This window comes from Somniosus microcephalus, chromosome 8, assembly GCF_052327205.1.
Source record: "Somniosus microcephalus isolate GS21.2 chromosome 8, FLI_Smic_1.0, whole genome shotgun sequence".
NCBI lineage: Eukaryota > Metazoa > Chordata > Chondrichthyes > Squaliformes > Somniosidae > Somniosus > Somniosus microcephalus.
The window spans coordinates 189,998,100-190,023,877 of record NC_140994.1 but is presented as its reverse complement, the minus strand read 5'-3'; the positions used below and the strand labels follow the sequence as shown (position 1 = coordinate 190,023,877).

The 25,778-nt window shown below is 45.6% G+C and overlaps 1 protein-coding gene across 2 annotated transcripts in view; it reads left to right on the top strand.

The window, feature by feature from the left end:
* Nucleotides 1–25,356, top strand: part of LOC147113973 (PRELI domain-containing protein 1, mitochondrial-like) — a 36,729-nt gene extending 11,373 nt beyond the window's left edge. For both annotated transcript variants that reach the window (XM_085995434.1, XM_085995435.1), the window contains 3 exons: nt 7,156–7,269; nt 7,823–7,901; nt 18,258–25,356. In XM_085995434.1, coding sequence (XP_085851560.1) covers nt 7,156–7,269; nt 7,823–7,901; nt 18,258–18,397 — 333 coding nt within the window. In that variant the 3' untranslated portion in view covers nt 18,398–25,356. The remainder of the gene's footprint in view (nt 1–7,155; nt 7,270–7,822; nt 7,902–18,257) is intronic.
* Nucleotides 25,357–25,778: the final 422 nt, after the last annotated feature.

Genomic DNA, 25,778 nt, shown 5'->3' with positions numbered 1-25,778 from the left:
TTTGCCTTCTTAACCGCCTGCTGCACCTGCATGCTTACCTTCAGCGACTGGTGCACAAGGACACCCAGGTCTCGTTGCACATCCCCTTTTCCCAATCTATTGCTGTTCAGATAATAATCTGCCTTCCTGTTTTTGCCGCCAAAGTGGATAACCTCTCATTTATCCACATTGTACTGCATCTGCCCAATCGCCCAAACTGTCCAAATCATACTGGAGTTTCTCTGCATCCTCCTCACGGCACACACGCCCACCCAGCTTTGTGTCGTCTGCAAACTTGGAGATATTGGTCCAGAAATTCGGGTCTCCACGGGTGAGTACGCATGGGGTACTCTCCCGTAGGCCCAATGGAAGTGCCGGTTTCCTGCATGCGTGGGAAACCGGCACTTCTGTTCCCCTGAAAGCAGAGGTTCAGAGGTCGAACGCGTGCGTGGGAGAGGCTGCGCGTGCGTGTCGAACTTCGTTTTTTTTTACAGGTTTTTCCTGGAGGGTAAGCCTGCAGAATTTAGAAATGTAAAAAGCAGGCATGAGGCCTGCTTTTTACAAGGTAAGTGGTGAATTAATTAAAATTAAAACATTTTTTCCACAAGTTTATTATTTTTAAATACTTTAAAGCAAGGTAAGTTTATTTTTAGCCCCGTTAGAAAATAAAATTATTTTTTTCAAAAATTTAAATGATTGTGTATAAGTTATTTCATTTAATTTATAGTTTATTATTTAAAAAGTGATGGTTTTTTAAAAATTTATTTGAAGATTTAGTGATGTTTTGTAACAAGAAAGGGCTTTCTAAGTTTGACAGCACTTCCTGTCAGACTTATGAATGGAGCAGTCCCTGCTCCGATTGGCTCCCCATGGCCCACGTGATCCCAGGGGACGCTTCGAACTAACTGTGCCCCTGGGATACGCAAGCACTGCGTGCCGACAGCTGGACCAGGCCCCGGATCGGAATTCCACGGGGGCCCACAGCTCAACGGCCGGCGCGCTAGGTAAGTGCAGATCGGGGGAAGCCCCCGACCCGAATTTCTGGGCCATTACATCTAGTTCCCTCATCTAGATCATTAATATATATTTTGAATAACTGGGGTCCTAGCACCGATCCCTGCGGTATCCCACTAGTCACAGCCTCCCACTCGGAAAAAGACCCGTTTATTCCAACACTTTGCTTCCTGTCTGCCAACCAGTTTTCTATCCAAGTCAGTACCTTACCCCCAATCCCATGTGCCTTAATTTTGCACGCTAGTCTCTTATGTGGGACCTTATCGAAAGCCTTCTGAAAGTCCAAATACACCACATTCACTGGTTCTCCCTTATCTATTCTACCAGTTACATCCTCAAAAAAATTTCAGATTAGTCAAGCATGATTTACCTTTTATAAATCTATGTTGACTTTGTCCGATCCTGTCACTGTTTTCCAAGTGCTCTGCTATTACATCTTTTATAATGGACTCTAGCATTTTTCCCACTACTGATGTCAGGCTTACCGGTCTATAATTCCCTGTTTTTTCTCTACCACCTCTTTTAAATAGTGGGGTTACATAAGCTACCCTCCAATCCATGGGAACTGTTCCAGAGTCTATAGAATTTTGGAAGATGACCAGCAATGCATCTACTATTTCTAGGGCCACTTCCTTAAGTACCCTAGGATGTAAATTATCGGGCCCTGGGGATTTATCGGCCTTCAATCCCGTCAATTTCCCTAACACAATTTCCCTACAAATACTGATTTCATTCAGTTGCTCCCTCTCATTAGACCCTATGTTCCCCGACATCTCTGGGAGTTTATTTGTGTCCTCCTTTGTGAAGACAGAACCATAGTATGTATTTTATTGGTCTGCCATGTCTTTGTTTCCCATTATAAATTCCCCTGATTCTGATTGCAAGGGACCTACGCTTGACTTTACCAATCGTTTTCTTTTCACATATCTATAGAAGCATTTACAGTCAGTTTTCATGTTCCCTGAAAGTTTACTCTCATACTCTATTTTCCCCCTCTTAATTAATCCCTTTGTCCTCCTTTGCTGAATCCTAAACTGCTCCCAATCCTCAGGTTTGCTGCTTTTTCTGGCCAATTTATATATCCTCTCCTTGGATCTTATGCTATCCCTAATTTCCCTTGTTAGCCAATGTTGAGTCACCTTTTTTGTTTTTTTTATTCCAAACGGGGATGAACAAATTCCGTAGTTCATCCATGCGATCTTTAAATGTTTGCCATTGCCTATTCACCGTCAACCCTTTAAGTAACATTCCCCAATCCATCCTAACCAACTCTCGCCTCATACCATCGTAGTTTCCTTTATTTAAATTCCGTACCCAAATCTCTGAATCAACTACTTCACTCTCCATCTTAATGAAGAACTCTCCATCTTAATGAAGAATTCTATCATATTATGATCGCTCCTCCCCAAGGGGCCTCGTACAACAAGATTGCTAATTAATCCTTTCTCATTACATAATACCCAGTCTAAGATGGCCTGATCTCTAGTTGGTTCCTCGACATATTGGTCCAGGAAACCATCCCGTCTACACTCTAGGAATTCCTCTTCCACAGTATTGTTACTAATTTGGTTAGACCAATCTATATGTAGATTAAAGTCACTCATGATAACTGCTGTGCCCTTATTGCACGCATCTCTAATTTCCCGTTTAATGCCATCCCCAACCTCGGCATTACTGTTTGGGGGGTCTGTATACAACTCCCACTAACGTTTTCTGCCGCTTGGTATTTCTCAGCTCTATCCATACAGATTCCACATCATCAGAGCTAATATCCTCCTTTACTATTGTGTTAATCTCTTTAACCAGCAATGCTACCCCACCGCCTTTTCCTTTTTGCCTGTCCTTCCTGAATATTGAATACCCTTGGATGTTGAATCCCCAGCCTTGGTCACCCTGGAGCCATGTCTCTGTAATCCCAATTATATCATATCTGTTTACATTTATTTGCGCAGCTAATTCATCCACCTTATTACGAATGCTCCTCGCATTAAGACACAAAGCCTTCAGGCTTGTTTTTTTAACACTCTTGGACCTTTGAGAATTATTGTTTACTGCGGCCATGTTTGATTTACACCCTTGATTTCTCTGACTTCCACTTTTACTTTTCTCCTTCCTGTCTTTTGTTTCTATCCTTGCTTCCCTTTCCTCTGTCTCCCTGCACAGGTTCCCAACCCCCTGCCATTTTAGTTTAAACCCTCCCCAACAGCACTAGCAAACACTCCCCCTAGGACATCGGTCCCGGTCCTGCCCAGGTGCAAAATGTCCAGTTTGTACTGGTCCCACCTCCCCCAGAACTGGTTCCAATGTCTCAGGAATTTGAATCCCTCCCCCTTGCACCATTCTTCTAGCCACGTATTCATTTGAAATATCCTTCTATTTCTACTCTGACTAGCACGTGGCACTGGTAGCAATCCTGAGATTACTACCTTTTGCGGTCCTATTTTAAAATTTAGCTCCTAACTCTCTCTCGCCAGCTTTTAGGACCTCCTCCTGTTTTTTACCTATATCATTGGTACCTATATGCACCATGACAACTGGCTGTTCACTCTTTCCCCCCCCCCCCCCCCCCCCCCAAGAATATCCTGCAGCCGCTCCGAGACATCCTTGACCCTTGCACCAGGGAGGCAACATACCATCCTGTAGTCTCGTTTGCGGCCGCAGAAACACCTATCTATTCCCCTTACAATAGAATCCCCTATCACTATAGCTCTCGCGCTCTTTTTCGTCCCGTCCCGTGCAGCAGAACCACCCATGGTGCCAGGAAGTTGGTTGCTGTTGCCTTCCCCCGATAAGCCATCCTCCATAACAATATCCAAAGCGGTATATCTGTTTGAGAGGGGGATGGCCACAGGGGACCCCCTGCACTACCTGCCTGTGCCTACTACTCTGCCTTGCGGTTACCCATTCCCTTCCTGCCTGTGCAGCCTTTACCTGCGGTGTGACCAACTGATTAAACGTGATATCCACGACGTCCTCAGCATCGCGAATGCTCCAGTATGTATCCAGTCGCAGTTCCAGCGCCGCAATGCAGTCTGCCAGTAGCTGCAGCTGGATACACTTCCCACACACATGGTCGTCAGGGACACAGGAAGTGTCCCTGATTTAGAAACATAGAAACATAGAGATAGGAACAGGAGTAGGCCATTTGGCCCTTCGAGCCTGCTCCGCCATTCAATGAGATCATGGCTGATCTTCGTCTGAGATCATAGCTGATCTTACCAGTTCAGTACCCCGTCCCCGCCTTTTCTCCGTAACCCTTAATCCCCTTAGCCTTCAGAAATATATCCAATTCTCTCTTGAAAATATTTATTGAATTAGCCTTCACAGCCCTCTGTGGCAGGGAATTCCACAGGCTCACCACTCTTTGAGTGAAGAAATTCTTCCTCATCTCTGTTTTAAATGATTTGCCCGCTATTTTTAGACTGTGGCCCCTGGTTCTGTGCTCCCCGGCCATTGGAAACATTCTCTCTGAATTCAGCCTGTCCAGGCCTGCCATAATTTTATATGTTTCGATGAGATCCCCTCTCAATCTTCTAAACTCCAGTGAGTACAAGCCCAAACTATTTAATCTCTCTTCGTAGGTCATTCCCGCCATTCCAGGTATCAGCCTGGTGAATCGCCGTTGCACTCTTTCCATGGCAAGAACATCCTTCCGCAGATGGGGCGACCAAAACTGTACACAATACTCCAGATGCGGTCTCACCAGCACCTTGTACAGCTGTAGTAAGGTATCCCTATTCCTATACTCGAACCCCCTTGATATGAAGGCCAACATACCATTTGCCTTCTTAATCGCCTGTTGCACCTGCATGCTCTCCTTCAGTGACTGGTGCACAAGAACACCCAGGTCCCTCTGCACTTCCCCATCTCCCAATCTATTGCCATTTAGATAATAATCTACCCTCCTGTTTTTACCCCCAAAGTGGATAACCTCACATTTATCCACATTATAGTGCATCTGCCACGTATCCGCCCATTCCCCCAACCTGTCCAAATCGCACTGTAGCCTCCTGACATCCTCATCAGAGCCCACCCCTCCTCCTAGTTTATTGTCGTCAGCGAATTTGGAAATATTGCATCCAATTCCCTGATCCAGATCATTTATATATATATATTGTGAACAGCTGGGGTCCCAGGACAGATCCTTGCGGCACCCCGCTGGTCACTGCCTGCCACTCCGAAAACGAGCCGTTTATTCCAACTCTCTGTTTTCTATCCGCCAGCCAGTTCTCTATCCACGTTAATACTTTGCCCCCAATCCCATGAGCCTTAATTTTGCATGATAATCTTTTGTGTGGAACCTTATCGAAGGCTTTCTGGAAGTCAAGGTACACCACATCCACTGGCTCTCCCCCATCTATTCTACCAGTTACCTCCTCAAAAAATTCCAGCAGATTAGTCAAACACGATTTACCCTTTGTAAATCCATGTTGACTCTGTCCGATCCTTTCCCCATTTGTCAAGTGCTCCGCTATTTTATCCTTAATAATGGACTCTAGCATTTTGCCCACAACCGATGTAAGGCTTACTGGTCTATAATTCCCTGCTTTCTCTCTACCCCCCTTTTTAAATATTGGGGTAACATTAGCTACCCTCCAATCCACGGGTACTGTTCCCGAGTCAATGGAGTTCCGGAAGATGATCCTTAGAGCATCTGCTATCTCCAGGGCCACCTCCTTAAGTACCCTAGGATGTAGTTTATCAGGCCCCGGGGATTTGTCGGCCTTCAGTCCCCTCAACTTACCCAACACCATATCCCTAGAGATACTAATTTCTGTCAGCTCCTCCCTCTCATTAGTCCCTATGTTTGCCGATATTCCTGGGAGGTTATTTGTGTCCTCCTTTGTGAATACAGAACCAAAGTATGAGTTTAATTGGTCTGCCATTTCCTTATTCTCCATTATATATTCTCCCGAATCGGACTGCAAGGGACCGACTTGGGATTTTACCAGTCTTTTCCTCCTGATATACCGATAAAAGCTTTTGCAGTCTGTCTTTATGTTTGCTGCAAGTTTACTTTCGTATTCTATTTTCCCCTTCCTGATTAATCCCTTTGTCCTCTTTTGCTGTATCCTGTACTGCCCCCAATCTTCCGGTCTGGTGCTTTTTTTTGCCAGTTGATATGCCCTTTTTTTTGATTTTATGCTGTCCCTAATTTCCCTCGTTATCCACGGTTGAGTCACCTTTTTAGGTTTATTTTTATGCCAAACCGGTATAAACATGTTCTGGAATTCTTCCATTCTATCATTGAATGCTTGCCATTGTCTATCCACTGTCAATCCCCCCCAGAAACACCACCCAATCAATCTTACCCAATTCCCGTCTCATACCCTCGTAATTCCCTTTATTTAAGTTCTGGACCTTAGTCTCTGATTCAATTTCCTCACTCTCCATCTCGACTGAGAGCTCGATCATATTATGATCGCTCTGACCCAAGGGGCCTCGTACAAGAAGATTGCTGATAAGTCCCTTCTCATTGCACAATACCCAGTCTAAAATGGCCTGATCTCGAGTCGGCTCCTCGACATATTGGTCCAGATAACCGTCCCGAAAACATTCCAGGAATAATTCCTCCTCAGAATTTTTACTAATTTGGGTAGTCCAATCAATATGTAAATTAAAGTCACCCATGATGACAGCTGTGCTCTTATCGCACGCTTCTCTAATTTCCCTTTTTATGCCTTCCCTCACCTCCATATTACTATTTGGAGGCCTATATATCACACCCACTAACGTTTTCCTCCCACATAGTGCAGGAGGAGCATGCCACGGGGCTGAGCTTTGCTGCCATGACCTACCCTTTAATTAATTTGAATTAAATCAATACCACCAATTATACTATTAAATGATATACTCAAGGGCCCTTGTTTCATCGCACTCCCTGCTACACAACAGAGACCTGGCCCATCAAGCTGGCTGTTCAAAAGAAAACAGAGATGCTGTTGGGTCATTTGTCCATTTGCTTTCTCAAAATCTGTAACATAATAATATTGTCAGAGTTGCATATAATCCATTACAACCTGACTTAAATTTATTGAAGTCTATTGCCCAGTGCAGTGGAAAGGGGCTAAAGATGTATATCCAGGTGAGAGATGATGGAAGTGTTGTAAAGTTCCTCTGCCACTAATGTCCATGTCTGTGTGTTTTACCTTTTTGTATTAGGTAGTGCAGGAGTGGTGTGTATATGGATTACATCCTGAAAATAAGAACTGGACTCAAATCAAACGTGAGGCCTGGATTTCTTCAAATTTGTGTGGCTTCTCGCGAGCTATTCAGGTCGGTGTGGAGGTGTCAGTTTTCATTTCATGTCATCCCCCAAAATTATTGGTTTTGCTTAGGTCATTGAGCAATCAAGGAATTGAGCTGCAGGCCTTGCTGTGGCATTTTGGTTTTTTTGCTTGCGAATCATATGCATGATATCCTTTTTATATGCATAACAACTGTCCTTGCACTTCAAACTTACCAGTTGAGAAGTGATTTGAAAGATCTATCAATGCAAATGTTTTGTGTCAATGCAAACGTTTCGTTTTGTTTTGCACTATCTACTGGTTGTCAGGCTCCTATGTAAAATGTTTGACTGTCTTAATCTAATTGTCACTCAGTTCCCAGTGTGAATCTGTGCATAATTTTGGCAATTTCACTTGTCTCTACATGCCCTGGAAGTACTTGATGCTGGTGTTAAGTGCCAAAAGTTGAAGGATAATCCATGTTCCATACACTGAAGTTTCTCGCTTTGAGTACAAAGATCCACCAAAAAACAAATTTGAATGAAATATGTAATGTAGAGCTGTTCTGTACATGGGTGTAATTGTTCTTTTGCCATCTTCAGGAATGTGGCCTTGCCAGCTTTAAGAGCAGTATAACCAAAACTGTGAGAGGTTTTGAGTACGTTCTGGCTAGGATGCAAGGTATGTGTATAATAGAGATGCATTTCTTTATTTTAATGTCATCAAAAACTGAGCTTGAACCAATGTAATGCTGATTTCACAATACAGGTAGACTACCTTTTATCCGAACTTCCGAAAACCGAAACCCTCTTTTTTTTGTTCAGCGTAAGTCGTGCGCACGACATGACCAGAGTGGCGCACGACTTACACTGAGCAGAGTGTCAGCATAAGTCGTGCGCACGACCCCCGCCGACTTACGCTGAGCAGAGGGTCAGCGTAAGTCGTGCGCACGACCCCCCGCTGACCCCCCCCCCCCCGCGGAACCACCTGACTCTCTTCCAAAGGCTCGAAAGCAACGAGAGCTCTGAGCCCGCGGCGGTGCCGGCCCCTGTTCCGACCGAGCACGACGACCTGTTGGTGGAAATGCGGAACTTCATTGCATTCCAGGCTAGCAGCGACGGACAAGCCACGACTGCGGACCCCCCCGCGGACCCCCACCGACCCCGACCCCCGCCGACACCCCCGCCGACCCACCTTCCGAAATCCGAAATTTTCCGAAAACTGAAACACGGCTGGTCCCGAGGTTTTCGGATAAAGGATAGTCTACCTGTACTTAATAAATATACTAAGGAAACTGTACTGTTCAAACCGGTGGCCACCTGGAATCCATAGTTTTTAATTGGAAGGTAATATAAGAAACTGTAGCTTGGCCCATATAGCTACAATCTGAGTCCTGGAATACCTATGCAAATTGTATCTAGTTGGACTGAATACAAGTCTAATGGTAGATCAGCACTGTTGTACATCTATATACCCTGAGGAGTACCTGACTGAAGATGCGATTTATTATAACAAGATCAGAATTTTTCCCAAGAGAAGGGGTGCTGGATTAGGAAGTCTTGTGGTATTATCGTCTCTTGGTGGGTATGGGAAGAACTTCTGTTTGTGTTCCTTGCACCCTCCCAAAAAATGCTACCATATCTGTGTTTTTGTGTTGGCTGCTGTGTCACCTTTGACATTCCTCTGCCCCATTGGCTGCTGCCAGTAATTCTCTCCCTCTTCCTTGCCCCCACATAACTATTACCATTTTAAAAAATTCATTCACGAGATGTGGGTGTCGTTGGCAAGGCCAGCATTTATGGCTCCTCCCTAATTGCCCTTGAGAAGGTGGTGGTGAGCTGTGCTTTGAACCGCTGCAGTGTGCGCTGTATTGTGTGCAGTTTTGGTTGCCTTATCTGAGGAAGGATGTTCTTGCCATGGAAGGAGTGCAGCGAAGATTCACCAGGCTGATACCTGGGATGGCAGGAATGACGTATGAGGACAGATTGGGTCGATTGGGCTTGTACTCGCTGGAGTTTAGAAGAATGAGAGGGGATCTCATCGAAACTTATAAAATTCTAACAGGACTAGACAGACTGGATGCTGGAAGGATGTTCCCGATGGTCGGGGAGTCCAGAACCAGGGGTCACAGTCTAAAGATAAGGGGTAAGCCATTTCGGACAGATGAGGAGGAATTTTTCACCCAGAGAGTGGTGAACCTGTGGAATTCTCTACCAAAGGCGGCAGTAGAGGCCAGTTCATTAAATGTATTCAAGAAGGACTTTGATATATTTCTTAGGCTAAAGGGATCAAGGGATATGGGGAGAAGGCAGGGACAGGGTACTGAATTTGGATGATCAGCCATGATCTCATTGAATGGCGGAGCAGGCTCGAGGGGCCGAATGGCCTACTCCTGCTCCTATCTTCTATGTTTCTATGCAGTCTAGTGAAGGTACTCCCACAGTGATGTTGGGGAATGCCAGGATTTTGAAACCGCGACAATTAAGGAAAGGTGGTATATTTCTAAGTCAGGATGGTGTGACTTGGAGCGGGACTTTGGTGATGGTGGTGTTTCCATGTGCCTGCTGCCTTTGTCCTTGTAGGTGGTAGAGGTCGTGAGTTTGGGAGGTGCTGTCAAAGAAGCATTGGCGAGCTACTGCAGTGCATCTCGTAGATGGTGCACACTGCAGCCACGGTGTGCCTGTGGTGGAGGGAGTGAATGTTTAACGTGGTGGATGGAGTGCCAATCAACCGGGCTGCTTTGTCCTGTATAGCGTCGAGCTTCTTGAGTGTTGTTGGAGCTGCACTCATCCAGGCAAGTGGAGTATCCCATCACACTTCTGACTTGTGCCTTGTAGATGGTGGAAAGGCTTTGAGGAGTCAGGAGATGAGTCACATGCTGCAGAATACACAGCCTTTGACCTGCTCTTGTAGCCACAGTATTTATGTGACTGGTCCAGTTAAGTTTCTGGTCAATGGTGACCCCCCCCCCAACACCTAGGATGTTGATGCTGGGGGATTTGGCGATGGTAATGCCATTGAATGTCGAGGGGAGCTGGCTAGACTCTCTTGCTGAAGACGGTCATTACCTGACACTTGGTTGGCACAAATGTTCCTTGCCACTTACCAGCCCAGGTCTTGCTGCATGCAGGCACAGACTGTTTCATTATCTGAGGAGCTGCAAAAGGAACTGAACACTGTTCAATCATCAGCAAATATCCCCACTTCTGACCTTATGATGGAAGGAAGGTCATTGATGAAGCAGCTGAAGATGGTTGGGCCTAGGACAGTGCTCTGAGGAACTCCTGCAGTGATGTCTCGGGGCTGAGATGATTGGCCTCCAACAACCGCAACCATCTTCCTTTGTGCTAGGTATGACTTCCCCCTGATTCCCATTGACTTCAATTTTACTAGGGCTCCTTGATGCAACATTTGGTCAAATGCTGCCTTGATGTCCAGGGTAGTCGCTCTTGCCTCACCTCTGGAATTCCGCTCTTTTGTCCATGTTTGGACCAAGGCTGTAATGAGGTCTGGAGTTGAGGTGGTCCTGGCGGAACCTAAACTAAGCATCGATGAGCTGGTTATTGGTCAGTAAGTGCCGCTTGATAGCATTGTCGACGACACCTTCCATCACTTTGCTGCAGATTGAGAGTAAACTGATGGGGCGATAATTGGCTGGATTGGATTTGTCCTGCATTCTGTGGACAGGACATAGCTGGGCAATTTTCCACATTGTCAGAAAGATACCAGTGTTGTCGCTGTATTGGAACAGCTTGGCTGGAGGCACGGCTAGTTCTGGAGCACAAGTCTTCAGCACGATAGCCGGGATGCTGTCTGAGCCCGTAGCCTTTGCTTTATCCAGTGTGCTCGGATGTTTCTTTTATCATGTGGAGTGAATAGAATTGACTGAAGACTGGCTTCTGTGATGGTAGGGACCTCTGGATGAGGCCGAGATGGATCATCCATTCGACACTTCTGGCTGAAGATGGTTGCAAACACTTCAGCCTTGTCTTTTGCACTCACGTGCTGGGCTCTGCCATCATTGAGGATGCAGATGTTCATGGAGCCACCTTCTCATGTTAGTTGTTTACTTGTCCACCACCATTCATGACTGAATGTGGCAGGACTGCAGAGCTTTGATCTGATCCATTGGTTGTAGAATTGCTTGGCTCTGTCTATAGCCTGCTGTTTACCGTGCATGTAGTCCTGTGTTGCAGCTTCGCCAGGATTTGACCTTCGTGTTAGCAATGCTTACTATCCTCGTTGAATACTGATGTGCCTTCAATAACCACAAAACTAGAAGTTACAGACTTTAACAAGTTGGCTTTTAATCACTAAGATCAGAGCTAACATCTCAACACACTGACTGGCTCACAGGAATGAGTCATACAGATCCTGGGATCTTTAAGTAAGAGAGGTCAGGGGCGGAGCCAAGAGCCAAGACTTGGAACCTTCCAGGTTAGTCAGGGAAGAGGAAGTGAAACTATACACCGTGTGGGGGAGGGTAATATACATGAGTGCAAAACGAATACAGGCAAGACAAACAGATTTCATTACATTCACCCCTTCTTTAGATTTAGTCCATCGGGGTGATGTTTCTTAAAAGTTGGTATAAGTGAGTCTGTCGGGAGGTTTTGCGGTTCTCCGTGATCGGCGCAAAGCCGGTTGGGGTGCCTCTAGGGGAGTGGATTCTGGTTCCTCCGCTGTCCGGGCCGCCGCAGTGTCTTCCAGGTTATCTGCAGTGTCCTCCAGGTTAAAGTTGGGTATTGATACCTCTGGGCGTCCTGTCTCTTTTTGGTGTAGGTCTTCCTCGGGTAGTCTCTCATCGTTCTCTCCGCTCCCCGAGGGAGCGAGGTCTTTTATGGAAACAGTGTCCTCTCGCCCGTCAGAGTATTCGATATAGGCGTACTGAGGGTTTGCATGGAGGAGCTGTACCTTTTCCACAAGGGGGTCTGTTTTATGGCCTCTCACGTGCTTCCGCAATAGTACTGTGCCCGGAGACGTCAGCCACGCGGGTAGAGATATGCCCGAGGTGGATTTCTGGGGGAAAACGAACATATTTTCGTGAGGGGTAGCGTTAGTGGCTGTACATAACAGCGACCTTATGGAATGGAGCACGTCTGGGAGGACTTCCTGCCAGCGGGAGGTCGGAAGGCCTTTTGACTTTAAGGCTAACGTGACAGCCTTCCAAACAGTAGCATTCTCCCTTTCCACTTGCCCATTACCCCGGGGGTTGTAGCTAGTGGTTCTGCTAGTGGCTATCCCCTTCAAGAGTAAGAACTGGCGCAGTTCGTCACTCATAAATGACGTCCCCCTATCGCTGTGTATGTAGTTCGGCATGCCAAACATGCAGAATAGATTACAGAGACACTTGATGACCGTGGCACTGGTCATGTCTGGGCAGGGAATGGCGAAGGGGAAGCGGGAATATTCATCGATGATATTGAGGAAGTATACGTTACGGTCGGCAGAGGGAAGGGGTCCCTTGAAGTCCAGACTTAGGCACTCGAATGGCCGTGTGGCTTTGATAAGGTGTGCACGGTCAGGCCTGTAGAAACGAGGCTTGCATTCCGCACAGGTGCGGCAGGCTCTGGTCATTGCCCTGACCTCCTCGATTGGAGTGGGGCAGATTGCGGGACTTTATAAAATGGTATAGTCGGGTGACCCCTGGGTGACAGAGGTCGTTGTGGAGACCCTGTAATTTGTCCGTATGAATGCTGGCACACATTCCCCGCGATAGGGCGTCTGGGGGTTCATTAAGGGCTCCCGGCCTGTACATAATATCATAGTCGAACGTGGATAGTTCGATCCTCCACCTGAGTATTTTGTCATTCTTGATTTTCCCCCTTTGTTATTAAACATGAAAGCCACCGACCGCTGGTCGGTGAGCAGGGTGAAACGTTTGCCGGCTAGGTAGTGTCTCCAGTGCCGCACTGCCTCCACTATAGCCTGTGCCTCCTTCTCGACAGAAGAGTGCCTGATTTCAGGTCCCTGAAGGGTTCGGGAGAAGAAGGCCACAGGTCTCCCAGCCTGATTGAGGGTCGCAGCTAAGGCAAAGTCTGACGCATCGTTTTCGACTTGAAAGGGAATGCTTTCGTCCACTGCACACAGTGCAGCCCTTTCAATGTCCTGTTTGATACTGGTGAAAGCCTCCCGAGCTTCAGCTGATAGTGGGAAGGACGTCGATTTAATGAGGGGTCGGGCCTTATCAGAGTAATTGGGCACCCATTGGGCATAATATGAAAAAAATCCCAGGCACCTTTTTTAAAGCTTTGGGATTGTGTGGCAGGGGCAGTTCCTTTTAGGGGGCGTAATCGGTCAGGGTCCGGTCCAATTACCCCATCTTCCACCACACAACCGAGGATACAGAGACGGGTTGTGTTGAAGACACATTTGTCTTCGTTGTAGGTTAGATTCAGCTTTAGGGCAGTTTTTAAAAATCTCGCAAGATTTAGATCGTGGTCTTGCTGGTTGTGCCCGCAGATAGTGACATTGTCCAGATAGGGGTAGGTAGCTTGTAGTTTATTCTCGTCAACCATGCGGTCCATCTCACGTTGGAAGACCGAGACCCCATTTGTTACCCCGAAGGGCACTCTGAGAAAATGGTAGAGGCGCCCGTTCGCCTCGAAGGCGGTGTATGGGTGGTCCTCCGTTCTAATGGGGAGCTGGTGATATGCGGATTTGAGGTCGATAGTCGAGAAGACTCTGTATTGCGCAATCTGGTTGACCATTTCTGATATGCGGGGTAAAGGGTAGGCGTCCAGCTGGGTATAAATATTAACAGTCTGGCTGTAGTCAATTACCATCCGTTTCTTTTCGCTATTTTTAACTATGACTACTTGGGCACGCCACGGACTGGTACTGCATTCAATAATGCCTTCCCGCAGGAGTCTGTCCACTTCCGCCTTGATAAAGTGTCTGTCTTCCAGACTGTACCGTCTACTTTTGGTCGCTATGGGCCTACAGTTCGGAGCGAGATTAGCGAATAAAGAGGGCGGGCTGATTTTTAAGGTTGATAGGCCACAGACTGTGAGTGGCGGCTGGGACCCGCCATATGCTAGCGCGACACTTTCGTGGTGGCACTGGAAGTCCAGGCCCAAGATTACATTAACACAGAGTTCTGGCATCACGAGGAGTTTAAAATCCTTGTAGTCCGTGCCTTTTACAGTCAGTGTTACCACACAGTAGCCCAAAATGTCCGAAGTGTGGGGCTTAGCAGCCATAGCAATTCTGCTCCGTGTAGGGGTTACCGTTAATGAGTGCCGCCGTACCAGGCTAGGGTGGATAAAACTCTCGGTACTCCCACAGTCAATTAAACATTTCGTTAAATTCCCGTTTACCTGTATGTCCATCATAGATTTTGTCAACGGGTGTGGCCTGGATTGATCCACCGTGATCGAAGCCACTGTTGGGCCCTGGGCGGCCGTTGAGTCGGGAAAAGATGGCGGATCCCAAGATGGCGGCCTGCACGGCACGCACGAGGCGGTGACGGAGTTGGAAATCGGATTCCCCCTGCAGACTTTGCTAAAATGCCCCTTTTTCTTACATTTGAAGCATGTAACGTCCTTCGCTGGGCATCGTCTGGGGTGCTTGGCCTGGCCGCAGAAGTAGCATTTTGGGCCTCGAGACATTGCCGCTGTAGTAGGACTCCTGGGTGAACTTCTGTGTGGGGACTCCGGCGGTGTAGAGCTGGTCTGAGACCTGGATGGGGAAGGTGGCTGATTCCAAGATGGCGGCCCGCTCGGCGCGCACGAGGCGGTGAGGGCCGCATGGCCGGAAGAATAAGAGTCAGAGTTTTTCTGGGCCACGTCCAGCGATCGCGCAGTGGCCACTGCCTTTTTTAAGTCCAGGACCACCTCCTCCAGCAGTCTCTGCCGGATATAATTCGATTTGAGGCCCGTGATGAAGGAATTGCGGACCAATTCGTCAGAGTACACGTTGGCCGTCACGGCCTTGCAGTTACAGCGCCTAAAGGACTTGGTCCGGGACTGTAAGAAATCGTCCATTGATTCCTCAGGTTGCTGCCTGCGTGTAGCCAGCAGATGTCTGGCGTACACTTCGTTTACTGGCCTCTGGTATTGGGCCTTCAGGATAGTGATGGCCTCCGTGTAAGAGGTGGCGTCCCGGATGAACGAATAAATCCGATGATTAACGCGAGTAGTCAGTAGACTCAGTTTATCTTCCTCGCTAGCGGATGAGGCCCTCGCGAAGAGTTCGAAGCATTTGAGTCAGTGTCCAAATTGATTTGATGCTTCAGCAGAATGTGGATCCAAGTCCAGACGCTCTGGTTTTAGGAGTCGATCCATCCTAGTATTCTTTAGTGATTAAAATTGATGTGCCTTCAATAACCACAAAACTAGAAGTTACAGACTTTAACAAGTTGGCTTTTAATCACTAAGATCAGAGCTAACATCTCAACATACTGACTGGCTCACAGGAATGAGTCATACAGATCCTGGGATCTTTAAGTAAGAGAGGTCAGGGGCGGAGCCAAGAGCCAAGACTTGGAACCTTCCAGGTTAGTCAGGGAAGAGGAAGTGAAACTATACACCGTGTGGGGGAGGGTAATATACATGAGTGCAAAACGAACACGGGCAAGACAAACAGATTTCATTACAAATACCATGTCAGTCGTGCTTGTCTTCTGTACTAGTAAATCCTATGTCCTATCTTGTCTCCTCTCGCCCCCTTGTAGGCAAATTGAAATTTCAACATTCTTTATTCAGTTACATGCCACAGGTTATGGTAAAAATCAGCTGAGGAAATCCGAGACATACTTGTCCTTAAGACTTTATGAAGGGACCACATGGTGTCCCTTGTTGAGAACTGCCCCTTTTATGTGTCCTTAGAGTTTTGCTGTGAAGACAAATGATGAATAGTTCACAGTAAGGTGATAAACTAATCATCCCCAGAGTCAACTTTGGTGTTGCAGTTTATTGTAGTGTCAAATTGTGTGAATAAGATACTTTGAGGCCAAATTCCACTTGAAGAAAGGAAATTTAAATCCATCTGAATTGCCACATGAATACTATGAAAGACAATATTTATTTGTACTGATGATTCTCTGTTCCTTCTGCTTTCAACTGCTGTTAATGAGAAATCTGAGTAGATATATTTTGTGCAGAATACCTTGTTACAAATTTGGGTCTGTCGTAGATACTTTCAATTCAATTTTATTTGCCATATGTAACCAGTACAAGTACAGTGGAATGCTTACTCCCCGTAGGGACACGTCGGCTATTTTTATAGCGCCGTGATCAGAAAGTCAATTCTTTGGCATCCAGTGGGAGCACGATGTCCCTCAGCCGCTCCGTCCTCCTCGTCACCGCGGCCTCCTCCTCACTGTTGCCGGCTCGGCTCCACGTGTGGTGGCCTGCTTCTCCCGCTCACCCTCTGGCCACCATTCCCGGCTCCCAGTCGGACTGCGAGTCGTTGTGGCTGCTGCTGCGTCCCGATGCGCTGCGCTGCCTCCGCCCGACTCGCCGAACACATCCTCTGGTCGCCACGGCCTCCACCTCGCCGGCTCCACGGTCCGACGGCCCAGGCCTGTAACTGTTCCGGCCTCTGGCTGCCATGCTCGGCTGCCCTCCTCCCAGGAATGCCTTTCTGCTGAGGAGCAGCCGGCCGACGTGCCCTAGCGGGTCGACGTGGCTTCATTTGGTCCTGCAAACAGTTCCATGCGCCTTATGTACCACAGTTGACTCAGACTGCCCAATATCTATTTAAACTATAGCATAGTCTAGGGGATGTAACAATGCATCCCCCTTACTATACAAACTGACTGAGGTGTGACTACATTGTTTTGAAGACCAACCAAGAAAATATCTAGTAAAGCAAGGACAGATACAAATAGTTGATCTGCTTTATTTCACAGCAAGTGAACGCACATAGCAACAGTTATGTTCAGACTCCATAATTCAATCAGTACAATTTGTCTTGTGTAAGAATACAAAAATAATGAACATACTTTATTGGGTTGTCTTGTTTGACTTAAACAAAATGACTCCTAAATACACTCTTGCACTCCGAGCCTGGCTAAAGCTTGCCATTACACCTGTTGAAAAATCTGACTGACTCCCCGTGTCTTTGCTTTTATCACTGCTCAGTCAGAAGAGAAGGCCCGCCAAATTACTCCTGCTGAATGACTGGAATCGTAGACTTTCTAATGTGATGGGCATAGCAATTAATGAGACAGGATAATTAATTGCTTATCTCTTTTTATCTTGGGGAAGCAGTATTAAAGCTTAGCTTATTAGCATTTTAACCATCAAACTTGTGGTAGTATGCTTTGATTTTTAAAAAAACCTGACATTTAAAATTAACTTTAAGAAAAAGAAAAAAAAAAAAAATCCTTTCTGTAGAAAGTCAAAAAATCCTGAAATGTGACACAACTGGTCAGTGAAATTTTGCTCCAATGACTTGTAAATGGTAAAAGATGGCAAAACTCCCATTCATGATTTTTGTGAAGAGATTTTACACAAAATAGCTCTTTTCCCCTGGCTGCCTGTTACCATCAGTTCTAAAGCACAAAACACAGTAACATAGGAAGTCTGAGAGAGACTTCTCCTTTTGACATCTCTTATTATAAACTTCATGATTATATGGTGATTCAGCCTAATCGACGTCTCCTTTTAACACAGCATGTCTAGACTGCAATTTTAGCCGTGGCTACTTAAGATTATATTTTCCTCTTTTCTCTAGGCTGTGAGACCCCTGTTTTGAATAGTCGGTGGTTGCAAAAAAAAAAAGACTCTTAATCCGTGAGCAGTTAGACATTATCAGGACTAATTTCCAAAAGGATGTTACTTATAACTCTGTGATCCCTGTTTCATTTTTAGAAGGGATCGTGATGGTGAAACCCCTGCTTCAACATTTGAAAAACAAAAAAAAGCTGGGTATTGTACCAGCTTTTTAAAATGGCTTGGTGTTTTAGAATGTTTCATCAGTGAATTTTGCTGTACACCGGTTTCCCAATTGTCTGCATAGTTGTAGAGATGCCCCAGCTGATTAAAATGTGTCTTTCTTTCTTCTCTCCCCCAACCCCCGCCACCGCCCCAGGTGAAACACCTATGAAGACATTGAGAGAGACAGCTAAAGAAGCAACCGAGAAGGCTAAAGAAACCGCCCTGGCAGCTACAGAGAAAGCAAAGGATCTGGCTAGCAAAGCAGGACCACAGAAAAAACAGCATTATGGCTGAGACCTCTGCTTTCACCCTTCAATCCAGGGAGATCTGTCTGCTCTCCTGTGCCTGTACTTGGCAACACTTCTATACAACACAGAATGATATGAGACGTGTGCACCATAACACAAAGCTGGAATAGTGTAATCTTCTGCCATGAAGAGCAGTCAAGTATGACCATCAACCTTTGAATATAATTTCATTTAATATTTTTCCAGAAATTCAGTCGAGAGTCACTGGCCCGGAATTTGCGGTGGGTAATGACGGTGAACTACCAGTGTTCGCCGTCATTACCAGTGCTTTCCCTAATTTTTTTTTAGTGCGCAGTTCCTTTAACTGGATGCGCGGCCTGTTCAAATTTTTGTGCATGTGCAGCTTCTTCCCTGTAGAAGCTGTGAGCAGCCTGCGCGGGACTTCAGGACCGCTGCGTTGCCATGCAGCTTGGCGGAAACGTTGGTCATTACCCTCTGAAAATGTAACCAGGATTTAGCGCATCTAAACACGGAAATCCTGAAGTTGTGGTCAGTCATTCACTGCTCCGACACTGGCTGCGCTGTGGGCCATCAACCCCCCCAAATAGCCGGCAATCAGTGAAACTGACAAACTTTGGATTTTTCCGTGGTAATATCACTGACTTTTTTTCTTTTCGTATGGTAGTAGCAAAGCAAATCAAATGTCAATATCTAAGTTAGATTTCCAGGCCAAAGCTTCCGGTGTAACAGCGTGGATATCTTGTAAGCTGCCTGCGAGTTCCTCCTGAGGGCAGTGCTCAATGATGTGCTCCAGGGTTTGACTCGGAGCTCCACAGTCGCATGATGGGGATGCTTTAATCTTCCATCTATGGAGAAGGTGGCAGCATCTACCATGACCAGTTCTGAGGCGGTTAATGGTTGTCCACTGTTTGCGAGGAAGGTTTGATCATTCAGATTGTACTGTGGGGTCCTCTATAAGGAATCCATTCCGTATGTCATAGTTCTTCCAAGCATTCGCCATCGGTCATCAAGGCTGAGGGGAGATCGCTTAAGGGCTTCAGCGACAGTCCAAAATGGCCTTCTAGATTTGAGACGGGTTGGTGGTAGGCTGTTCAAGTCGGCGTGGATTGGCATGTCTTTGCTGGTGTAGCTGTTGTATTCTCTGGAGACTATATTCACGGCATAGGTATGGTGGTGCGATGTTTGCAAGCACAGGCAGCCACGGTGTTGGTGTCGATTAAAAGCGTACCGGTGATAATTCTCATTCAGCTGGACATCAATGGATTTGACATGCGGACTTGATAGCCATGCCGGAGAGCAGTACTCTGATGTAGAGTAAACTAGGGCGAGTGTTGCTGTATGGAGAGTTTGAGCGTGTGCTCCCAATGTGGTTCTGGCGAGTTTCTGGATCAAATTGACCCTATTCTTTAGTTTCTTCCCAAGGTTCTGGAGATGTTGCCTGTATGACCGGGTGCGATCAAGCGTGACTCCTAAATAGGAGCTTTTTTTGGCATGGTTTACCTCTGCCGCAATAGGAAACTTTCAAAGCTTGGTTTGCTTGATGGGTGTTGAGGTGGAATGTCGATGACGGTCTTTTACGGGTTTGGCCGAAGTTGCCATCGGCAGAAGTAGGCCTCCATCCTCAGTAAATCACTGGTCAGGGTCTCCTCGGTGAGGGACAGATTCATGTTTTGCATGGCCAAGGCAATGTCATCAGCATATACGAACTTGCGGGACTCTTTCGGGCAAATCACTGGTGTAAACGTTGAATAATATGAGTGCTGGGGCAGAACCCTGTGGGAGTCCGTTGTTCAATGTCCTATATCTGCTCTTCTGGGTGCCAGAGTATACACTGAAGTGTCGGTTGCTAAATATGGAGTTGAGAAGATGGATCGTTGTTCTGCAGGGTAAAATGGTGAAGCTTGAAAAGCAGTCCATGCTTCCATACTGTCTCATTTGCTACTTACCATGTCCATGAGTGCTACAGCAGTCTTCAACTGGCGCTGGTAGCCTGCTTCAATGTGCTTTGTTAAAGCTACCACTTGGTTGCAGCAGTTATGGCCACTCCTGAAGCCTGCTTGCTCCTTAGGAATGGTTGGCTTGATGATGGGGGCTAGTCTGTGGAGTAGAGCCTCTCCCGCGCTTTATAACAAGTGCAAAGTAAGGAGATCTGGCAGTAGATGGAGGCTTCACAAGCATTCTTCCCCTGCATCAGGAGGGCAATTATTTTAGTCTCCCTCCAAATAGGTGGCATTTTACCAGTTGCCAGTACCTCAAAAGGTCAACCATCTCTTCACTTGGGGTCCCAGTGCTTTTAAGAATTCTGGGTAAACACCATCTGGACCAGCAGCTTTTCCAGATTCGCTTTTCGACAGAGCCGCGTTTAGTTCGTCCAAGGTGACTGGATCAGACATAGCTGATGGATGACAGCCTGTGGCCCACCCGGTTACGTGATCTTGGATCACAACTAATATCGTCTCAAAGGACACCGAACTTGTCATTAAATCGACCTCCCGGTGACTAGCAAACCAAGCAAATCGAACGGTCCTCTCCAGGACCAAAAACTACATGTAGGCCCAGCCATCCGAATATGCCAACTTAACATCGAAGGCATCTCTCGTTCAAAATGCAAATATCTCTCAAGGTTACTCAAGAACCACAACGTCTATGTCCTGGTTCTTGAAGAAACACACATTCAACGCATCTACCAATTCGACACGAGGACATATCACAGGTTTTGACCTAATCACTTGCAATAACCATCCCAAATATGGCTTGGCATGCTATGTCAAACAAGGCATCAAAGGTTGCACTGAACTCGAGCATACCAGTATTGCTGGAGTTTTCACTACAGCAATACGTGTAGGAGAGCTAACAATCTCCAATGTCTACAAACCACCTCTCGTACAGTGGCCTAGTCAACATCCATCCATCCATCTGAGACCTTAATAGCCACCACACAATGTGGGGCTATGCAGGTGCCAACTATAATGGAGAAGCAGTTGTACAGTGGGCTTTACTAGAGAATAAATTCCTCCTTTTTTGACGCCAAAGATCGAGGTACGTTTCATTTGTCAAGGTGGCAGAGAGAATATAACCCAGACCTATGCTTTCCATGCAAAGGAAACCCAATCATCGCCTCCAGAACTGTTCTTGACTACTTCCCCAACAGTCAACACAGGCCCTCGATCATCAACGTTGGCATTGAAATTCCTGTCATTACATCAACACCGGAACCACGATGGAACTTCAAAAAAGCAGACTGATTTACCTTCCAAAGGTCCGGTGGATTCCGTCAACCACCAATGCCAACAGATTTATAGGAATTATTAAAGCTACCACAAAATGCAGTATACCTCTGGGGTTTAGAAAGACAAATATTCCTTGTTGGATGGAAGAAAACGAGGCGCTTTACTAGGATTATTCGCTAAACAAGAACCCAGCCACTGCAATGCTGGGGTCCTTGAACTCGGCAAGACGTGAAAGGTGGAGAAGACTCCAGCATAGGCCCTGCTCTGTCAACTTGGCAGGGCAAACCCCGCCTATAAACACAGGACAACCATCAGAGCAGATGCCATTGCATCTCACTTGGTACAAACATCACGGGCTCCGGTGGACAAAGAATTTCGACGACGGGTGATGCGGAAGCTTTCGACAAACTTGATGGCGGCACCAAGATTGTCAATATCGTTGTTAAATAACCCATTAAATGTTGAGCCTTGTTGGAATAGGTGTAAGAACATAAATAGGAGCAGGAGTAGGCCATTCGGCCCCTCGAGCCTGCTCTGCCATTCAATAAGATCATGGCTGCTCTGATCTTGGCCTCAATTCCACTTTCTCACCGCTCCCCATAACCCTTGATTCCCCTGTTTTTCAAAAATCTGTCTATCTCCCCCTTTGAATATATTCAATGACTCAGCCTCCACAGCTCTCTGGAGTAGCGAATTCCAAAGATTCACGACCCTCAGAAGAAATTCCTCCTCCTCTCCGTTTTAAATGGGTGACCCCTTATTCTGAAACTGTGCCCCCTAGGTCTAGATTTCCCCATGAGGGGAAACATCCTCCCTGCCTCTACCCTGTCAAGCCCCCTCAAAATCTTGTATGTTTCAATAAAAGGGCAGTGGAGCCAGTAACTGGGGCGATAACAGCGTATTGACTGGCAAACATATTCTGGCCCTGAAACTAATTTTTATATTTGTATGGTGTCAAATTTCTGCATTATGATTACAATTTAAAAAGAACTTTTGTTTGATATTTCAGCTACTACCTTATCACCACGTGAGAGTCCAATCTTTATTTCACTTTCTCTAACATTTAAAAGTCTTTCTCGCTTCCTGTATGAGAATTCAGCAATTTGATTGATTGGCTGCTTAGGCAGCTTGTTGACGTCACTGCAGCAGCGCACTAGGAATTTCCATTACAGAGCGCTGAAATCTAATGAACGTCAAATGTTTTGGCGATCTCTGGCCAGCTTTCTTCGCGGCTAGCGCCTTTGCTTCGCCGCTGACCGCAAATTACGGGCCAATGGATCCTAAGGAGGCTGCCAACTATCAGTGTAAAGTATTTATAATGAGCAATGAAAAATTCCAATGAATGACTTGAAATCAGCAGTATTTCTAAAATGGCAACACATTTCAAGATGTTGCATTTTGAAGTATTTTTAAATTAACAATAGAATGGCTTCTTCTGTTCCTGGATAAACTCATCAAACCTAGCTATTTGCGGATCCTTATTTTAAAAACGTGGGAAAAATTGCAAGACAGGGAAATCTAGTGAACAGTATGAACTCGAGGGGGGGATGGCCTTGCTTTATTCTACTTCCTTTGTAACTTAGGCTGTTGTTGAAAGACCATTTTCATTGATGCTGTGTGGGATTGCGACACAACACAAGGAAAGCCCTAACTATTCAAAAAAACAGCTGCTTTGCTGCAGGGAATGTGGAGAAAGTAGGCTGGGTTGTAAGACCCCACCTCACCCCAATGATGTCTTCATGCACCACATGGATTAAGCATTGGATTGGGGGGGGGGGAAATGAGAAAAAAATTACTATTAAAATATTGTGGGGCAAGACAATGAAAAATGTACTTGAAATGCCCAATGAATCTTAACTGAAACTGCTGGATAATCTCTCTTTTTTTTAAATTAACTGTACAAGTGTTAGGGACTCAGGAATGGAAATGCAATAAAATATGCCTTAAAGACAACCGCTATTGAGAAACCACCTAATCTTTGTCCTCAGGTGAGGTTATATTTGCACCTGCATTAGGTGACCATTTGCACACAATCACCAAGGTGATCATTATTGATAGGTTCCACTCTAATCACCTGTCTGGGACAGGGGAATACTTGGAGACAGATTCGTTGCAAGATAGCAGAGTCCATAATATGCAACATCACAAAACTTCAAAATGTTACAGTACGGGTTCTCAGTCCATTTTGGGACCAATAGTTTATTTCCATTTAATTTTAACCCTTTTTGATTCTATTCTTTTATCTTTCCACATGAATATTGTCTTCCTTGCAGAAGAAGGTGGTCAGTTTGATTTCAGCATCTCCATGTGCCATCTTTAGTAGTGTATCAGGGCACACCTTTTTAGCTGAAATTACCGGTCTTCAAAACTCAAGTTAAATGCACACCAGGCTAATGTGTCCAGTGAATATGAATTACAAATCAGACTGGTTTCATGGCATTTACTAACTAAAAATATGACCTGGTCAAAAGAGCAATATGTTTTCTGTATGGTGGTGTGATAATACATATGTTATGCTCACTGGAGGGGGTGCAAGTTGTTTGTTATTTTCCTCAGGTTAGCTTTGATTGTTAGACTATTACTGAAATATCCAAACAGGTACTGGCAATCTAACCCCTGACTGTATGATTACTGTTGTTTTTGTTAATGTGACCTGCAGCTACAGGGTATTAAATGCATAAATACTGTAAACTGAAAAGGTTTTGGCCACATTCACCAATTGGTGGTTAAAAGAAACTGTGAAAAATGCAGATGTATTAATGTTTACATTGTAAAAACAAACAGTTGTAATCTGCAATAAAGACAACTGATCCAGAACTCCACTATGCTGCCTTAAGTTTAGCTGCTATTTTTATTCAACCAAATTCTCATGGGTTGCAGAAAGTGTTTGATTTTTCTAGAATGTTTCATTCTGATATGAATAGATCATAGAGGTGTATATGCTTTCATCTCTGTTCTCGGCGCTATGTGATGAGCAAGATTTACCAAGCATTGGCCCCAACCACCCTGCTGCTGGCAGCTCTTTTTTTTGTTTAAGTGTAGCTGCCTTTATCCTTTTAAATCTATCTTCCAATCTCTATGCCTTTTAAGTCGAGCAAGAATGGGCAGTTTGGGACACACACTTCTCCCCACAAACCAGTGCTACTCTGCATTAAGGTTCACTGCTGGGATTGGTCTGATTTCTTTCTCCTTCCTTCCCCCTCTTCCTTGCAACAAAATATTTTGTGGCATTTTGGACAGAAACCACAACTGTTATAACTACACCGGTGGTTTTCAAACTTTAGTGTAAGGATACCCCTGCACATACTGGTAGGCTGTTAGGTGACTCCCTGCAAATACTGAGACAGACTTGGGGTTCCCTCTGTCTTATGAATCAGCAGAAGACAGCATCAACTACCCATTGCAGAAAAAAAATCATTAGCTTACTCCACAAAAATAAATGCTGATAAGTCAGAGAAAGTAGGCAGTGTGGAAGAAGGCCAAGAGTCCATGATGACAAGTAATACAGGAGCAGGAATGGTGTTCAGTTGAGCAGGAAGAGGAGCTTTATGGCTGGAATTAAGCAGAGGGGAACATTTTAAAGTAAAATTTGCTACAAACTGCTAGAAATAGTCTGGATAAGTATATTTAAAAATGTACAGATCTGCAGGGAGTTTCAGGAGGCTGGGCTTGTGAATGCAGCTGGGATATGCAAATTTCAAACAGTGCCACCTAAGGCTGGAGAAGTCAAATGTAAATATAGTAAGTCAAGTATTAGTGCAGACATTACTTTTAATAAATAACATTAAGTTTCACAAAGCTTTACTGAAGGTGACAAAATTGTGTCACAAAATAATGTGACGAACAGCAAAATTCTAAGAGAAAAATATAAAAGTTGCATTGAGGTAACATCTTTCATGTCTTCAGGATGTCCCAAAAACTACCAATGAATTACTTTTAAAGTATAGTCACTATTGCTACATAGTCAATGATGCCAACGAACTTGCACAGAGCAAATGAGGTAAACACCAGATAATCTGTTTTGTGTGACAGTTTTGGACAAATTGTAAAGTGTGGAACTCAGGAGGCAATGAGGGTATTGGAATAATTGAGCCAGGAGTGATGAGGGTGTAGCTGAGTGTTTCAGTGCTAGTAAAAGTGAGGGGGTGTGGAAGTGAGTAATGTTGCCGAGGTGGA